General features: G+C 42.0%; 1 protein-coding gene across 1 annotated transcript; it reads left to right on the top strand.

Moving 5' to 3' along the window:
- The first annotated feature begins 1,658 nt into the window (after nucleotides 1-1,658).
- Nucleotides 1,659-5,477, top strand: LOC136513082 (derlin-1.2-like). The gene is made up of 7 exons (XM_066507075.1): nucleotides 1,659-1,839; nucleotides 3,594-3,729; nucleotides 4,247-4,320; nucleotides 4,419-4,512; nucleotides 4,618-4,746; nucleotides 4,866-5,026; nucleotides 5,163-5,477. Exons 1-7 carry the CDS (start codon nucleotides 1,823-1,825, stop codon nucleotides 5,281-5,283), a joined length of 732 nt encoding a protein of 243 aa, XP_066363172.1. The 5' UTR covers nucleotides 1,659-1,822; the 3' UTR covers nucleotides 5,284-5,477.
- Nucleotides 5,478-6,280: the final 803 nt, after the last annotated feature.

The following is a 6,280-nucleotide window of genomic DNA, read 5'->3' as shown; positions in this document are numbered from 1 at the left end:
AATGTGCGCTTTTTATTTTGGGGCTCAGCCCATAGACTGGTTGCCTGTTCGGCTGGTCTTCTATCTTTCTTCTACTTTCTGGACCCTGGCACCACATGACCATGTCACCTACTGTCAGGCTCGGGGACTAAGTGGGCACACTTCATCTTGCGGTGAGTGTGTTTTCTTTAATCTATTCATTGGAAGACTCCGTGCCTCCCGAAGTTGAAGATTATCTCCCTTTCTCGTGGACGAACTCTAAGTGGGCACACTTGGTTCACAACGAGGAAATGTTCGATTTTGAACTTGAGCTCCTTACATCCTTCTGGCAAGGCTTACTTGGTAAGCCCGGGCTCGGCCGGAGAATTAAGCTGGTCGATTATAGTCTACAACTGCTCGGCGACTCAATAGGGTGGTCGAGCTATGAGTCTGACTACTCGGCTTTGTTTACACCTGCTCAGATAAGCTTAAGACGGCGTTGCATAGTGGATACAAGGCGTTCCGGGACTAGCTGCAAGGGGCGGTCCAGCCCACAAGACCAAGACCTACGGTGCACGATGCTGCTCGGCGTGTACCGCAAGACATCAAGGGCGATATCCTAAAGATGCTACGAGATCTATTAGGATATGCTCGATCCCGTGATTCCTATAATCTGTTATTACTTACTTGGTTATCTCCTAGATCTAACCGACTTGTAACCTTACCCCGGCTATATAAGGCGGGTATGGGACCATCTCAAAACACACTTAATATCATACGATTGTCAATAAAAACCAACAGACCACAGTAGTAGGGTATTACGTTGTGCAGACGGCCCGAACCTGTCTAACCCTCGTGTTTCTGTTGCCTTCTTGTTCTTGATTACGCGCACATCTGTCGATCAATCTACCTTCGTGGGATACTCCTCGAAGGACTGCCGACGATATTCTGTCGACAGCAGCTGAGAGTTGAGGCATCCTAATGAACAAACGATTTGAACCTGGTTCTACATGACCCGATCAAATCGATCAAGAACTTGCGATCTACCTTTATTGTATATCGATAATTCTATTAATATTTCATTGCAATTGAAATAGTTTTGAAAAACACGTTTGCGTTGCACGTGCATATTTGCTAATCAAATATAGGTGAGAGAAATATAGGGAGATTGAAATGAGGGTTTGTTCGGAGCGCAGAGAAAAATGAGGGCTGCAATAAAAATGAGAGACTCGTTTGTGAGAGCAGGGACCAAAATTTGAGTTAATTAGAGTTGCCTAGCACGGCCGATCACAACGTTCTAAATCCAACTGTCTCCAGGGCCTTATTTAGATTGCAAATTTTTGCAATCTGGACACTGTAGTACGTTTCGTTTGTATTTGACAAACTTTGTCCGATCATGGACTAACTAGGCTTAAAAGATTCGTCTTGTGATTTACAACTAAACTGTGCAATTAGTTATTTTTTTACCTACATTTAATGCTCTATGTATGCGTCCAAAAATTAATGTAATGGAGAGAGTGAAAAAACTTGGAACTTTGGGGTAATCTAAACAAGGCCCAGTTCGACGTGGCACGACCAAGGCCACGTCAGCATCCAGCCGCGTAGCACGACCAATCGCGTGCGCCGTAGCGCGCACACCTACGTGTCGAGCCATCTTCGTCCCTCCGATCGGAGATCAACGGAGCGTTTGCTTCTCTCCTCCGGAAGGTTCTCGCAGGCGCCGTCGACCTCGGTTTCAACCCCAGCTCTTCTTCCTCCCCTCCTCCCAAGCTTCGAACGGGACGACGACGAGAAGAAGGAAACGGACGCGAGAGGAGACTAGACCAGGGGAACGTCGAGGCCTCGGATCCATCGACGCGTGAAGATGTCTTCGCCCGCCGAGTGAGTCCCCTCGACTCTTACAGCGGTTTCATCTGATTCCGAGCTTCGATCTCAGATTCCGACGTGTAGATGTCGCATGGTAGGCCCGTGATTCGGGTTGGGGATCGCTTGAGGAATTCGAGCTGAACTGTTTCGAGTAATTGATGAATTCTATCGTTTTTATCAGAATACAGTGGGCTGATCCTTGTGTTGCGACAGTAGAGGGCTGGGGTTGCGGAGTCGTGGTGCCACTTTGGTCCCTTAGGGTTCAGCTTCGAAATTAGTCGAGGATTTGATCTGATAGGTCCGTATTCGCTGGTGCTCTAGTGATTTTATCTCTATGTTGCTGGTACATCGTTGTATACATATACATATACATCGGTATTGTAATGCGAGTTTGGTACTGTCAAGACATGAAGGGGGTTAGTTATCACTGATGATAGAGAGTCTTTCAACTTGGAAGCGAAGTTGACCCACCCACTTGCCTTTATCCCGTGAAAATTCTAGCACCTGAATTGGTTGTTTACAGGCTTCATTTTCATTCAAGTTTGAATAACAATATTATTTTCCATGCACTTCAAACTTTGTGATCTTGGGCTGGAAGGTTGTCTGGACGTGTCAGTGATGACAATATCAATATGTAATGCTTATACAGATCATTTTATATCATTTATTAGTTCCGTGATTGTTTTGTGCTGCATACTTAGCTACTCTGGCCAAAAATGCTTCCTGGTTTCTGAATAAGGGTATTTGAAGCATTATTCGCAATTAGTTTAATTCGAAATTCGGAACAAAGAACTGGAGTGTGCATCACCTGATGCATAGAGGTACTGATAATATTTTGCCACTTTGCTGTTGTCGAATTCGGAATCATCAAATGTGTCTGGTTTTTCTCTCCTTTTGCTTTTGCTGGGGCATCATTGACAGTACAATATATCATGAAGACATCTGCTTTGATGTTCTTTGATGATAGGGTCCTTGATACTGGTGACATCTCTGCCAATCAACAAAAGGTTAAAGATATTGCTGTTGGGGGTTAGAATCCGTAGATCTGGTCATCTGAAACTGTCACCATTTTTTACTAGCTGAAATGATCAAACCAGTTTGGCCTGTTTCTCTGACCCTGTGACCCTTAGCTCTGCTAAATAATTTCTATTTGAATTCATTAACTGAGGCACGAGGTTTTGATATGGCCTTTGGAATTTCCACATGTTTTGAGCCATTTTATGAACTCACGACTTTTGTACTCCTCTCCTACCTTCTATAGTGTGCCATTCACCAAACACATCAATTGAGCAGGCAACTACCTGTCTACCTCCATTCCGATTCAATATTCTAAAGGAAATGGAGGACAGCTATTGTTGTAAGGTTCTCGTGCTGTCTTGTCCCATGCAAACTATCAGCTTTTTGCATTCCCAACCACCACTATCCCAAAGAAAAGCTTGTTTGTGCAACTCGCTGTATAGCTATTTGTTCAGTTATCTTTAAACTTATATACTGTGTTTCCTGTGATAAATATTTACCAGTGTGTAATATTAATCTATGCATAGTGATTTAATGAGGCACACATCGTCACGCATCGCTAATTTGGCACAATAATAATAACAAAAACTTTAGCTTTGTTGTTGTGCTTACGTTTGTAATTGCAAATTTCGGCTCAAGCATTAGTTGTAAATTATCACTAGTTTCTGGAGACTCAGTGCTAAGAAACAAGTATAATCCTTTAGCTTTGAAGCAGCTTTGGAATGTGTGGTCACTTACTTGCCTTTTTCCAGGTACTACAAATCACTTCCACCTATAAGCAAGGCATATGGGACATTGTGTTTCTTTACCACCGTGCTAGTTCGGCTCGAGATCCTGAATCGGTCATTTCTTTACTTAGATTACCCTTCGGTGTTCAAGAAATTTGAGGTTAGCTTGTGTTTCTGTTTTCTCTTTCCCTTACAACAGCTATACAGCTTAACATTATTATCGCTTACTCCCTCTGTCCCGCTTTGTGTGTCGCTGTGGCAGCCGGTACTTGTGTCCAGGTTCACAGCTTGAGCAGTGTACCTAGACCCTCCCTTCGTCCCCATTCATTTCATCTCTGCTGTTACTTGTCAGAAGCCAAAACGACTCTGTTAAAGGGACAGAGGGAGTAGTTTCGAGTGCAAAATGTTGTAAGCTTGTATTAGGAAGGATGTTGTAACGTGCTGGATTACCTTGCCTGATAATTAAGGGGAACTTACTTTGCTCGAGTTTGTTTTGGAATATATGTATTGCATTCCACCATGCTATTTGTGAATTTCTATTAATAGATCAGAACACTTTTGTTTTGATTTAATACATTCTGCAGTCTATCATGTACTTATGCTTGGAAGTTGTTACATGTTTTGCACTCCTGCTCCATATCTTCATTTTATATATATTAAAAAAATGAACCCTGCAGGTATGGAGGCTTTTTACAAGTTTCTTCTTCCTGGGACCATTTTCCATAAACTTTGGTATTCGCCTTCTGATGATGTAAGTGAAAGTTTTGCTGAACACCAATGATAAAATATTGTTACTTCCACAGCATCTATAATTTTAAATTAGCTTTGGTTTGAAATTGATTTACATAGAGCAAGGTATGGTGTCATGTTGGAGAAGGGAGTATTTGATAAACGGACAGCAGATTTCTTGTGGATGATGATATTTGGTGCCATCTCACTATTGGTCAGTGTTATTTTTTTTGCATTCAGAATTTCAGATTAGACCAAACCAAGAGACATTCTTGAACTTCTACTAAACTTGCGTATAACTCTGTATTACTTGAATCAGGTGGTGTCTGTTATTCCCCTATTCAATACTTACGCATTGGGAATACCTATGGTCAGCATGCTTGTTTATGTCTGGAGCCGAGAGAATCCGAATGCTCAGATAAATATATACGGCCTTGTCCAATTGAGGGTATGTAATTTCACTACCATTGATTGCAATTCCCATCTCCGTGTTGCTCAATTGGTGAACAGGCAAAGTAAGCCTTGTGAATAATTCATTAGTAGTTGATGTACTCTCTTCTTTTGCAGGCATTTTATCTTCCATGGGTTATGCTCTTATTGGATATGATATTTGGGTCATCATTAAAGCCTGGCCTTGTGGGTATCATGGTTGGACATCTCTACTACTTCTTTTCAGTGTTGCACCCTCTTGCCACGGGAAAGAACTACCTCAAGACTCCGAAATGGGTGTATCCTTTTACACGGTCATGGCCAAAGCATTCTCTCTCAGTTTGCAGTTATAACTAAGATCAATTTCTGCGCTATTGCTACTTTATTTTTAAATATCTCTACTCCTTGTCTCCTTAACCTGCTGCACTTTCCCAGACATAAGATTGTTGCTCGATTCAGAATAGGCATGCAAGCCAACGCTCCTGTCCGGCCACCAGCTAACGGCAACGCCGGGACTGGTGCCTTCAGAGGAAGAAGCTATAGACTCAATCAGTAGATTGACCTGGAGAAGTACACACCTTGTAACGTGATTCCCATTCGGAGTGGCAATGTAATAGAAGTAGAGCCCAGAACATAGTAGGGCCAACCAGGATTATTAAGGGTTTACTCTCTTTAGATATTCTGTTAAAAAATGCTGGTATTCTGTTAAAAAATGCTGGACTTGTACGGAATGGCGAGTCCTTTTGTTTACTGATTTAGTTCCTAACGATGTTCATAGCCCATGTTTGTTTGAATCATTTTTAGGACGCTTGTGTCTGAATTATTGTTTGCTTATTTTTATAAGGAAAAAACAAAAGATAATTAATTTGCTTGGCTGTACGATTTTGCATGCTAGCTACTTCATGCTGGTACATTTGGGCTCTGGCCTTATTGGGTAGTAGGTTTCTGCATGATGAAACAGAACAGGCTAGGTTGCCCATTAGGCCTGTTCATTTATTAGAGAGTAGTAGTTTCAGTCACAGAAGATCCGACTTCGCTGATAATATTACAGAAAAAATGGACTTTGTTGCTAAGTTCTAAGGTTACGTTGATGACGTTGAATAATACGGTTGTCAACTTCCCCTTGTAGCATAGGTATCGAGAACGAGAAGTCCCCAATATCATTCTTTCTACACTAGCTCTGCCATCTCAGATTTTCGAGCATTCATTATTATTATGTAAACTTATTTTAAGATATCAAGATTCAAGAGGACACTGATCAAGTTAATACTGCCCCGCAATGCCTCTGGAAAACAAAGAGAATTTCCTGCAACCATTCCAGGATGAGCCACCACCGAGAGGATCTATCCTGTCCAGGAATGTTACCAGGCGCACTGCGCACCTGACCGTATTCCATAGGGATGGTCCTCGTTTAAAACTCATTGTTTTCTAGCCGCCCGTGACTGCAATTTTTCTTTTGACAAAAGTTACAGTTATTTCGAATTAACCTTAACTTTGGGCCTGGCTATATAGCAAATGGATTGAATCGATTCTGGTCTGCAGAGTTTTTTTAT

This window comes from Miscanthus floridulus, chromosome 16 (assembly GCF_019320115.1).
Source record: "Miscanthus floridulus cultivar M001 chromosome 16, ASM1932011v1, whole genome shotgun sequence".
Classification (NCBI taxonomy): Eukaryota; Viridiplantae; Streptophyta; class Magnoliopsida; order Poales; family Poaceae; genus Miscanthus; species Miscanthus floridulus.
The sequence above is the reverse complement of the archived record's forward strand: the minus strand, read 5'-3'. Positions and strand labels throughout refer to the sequence as shown.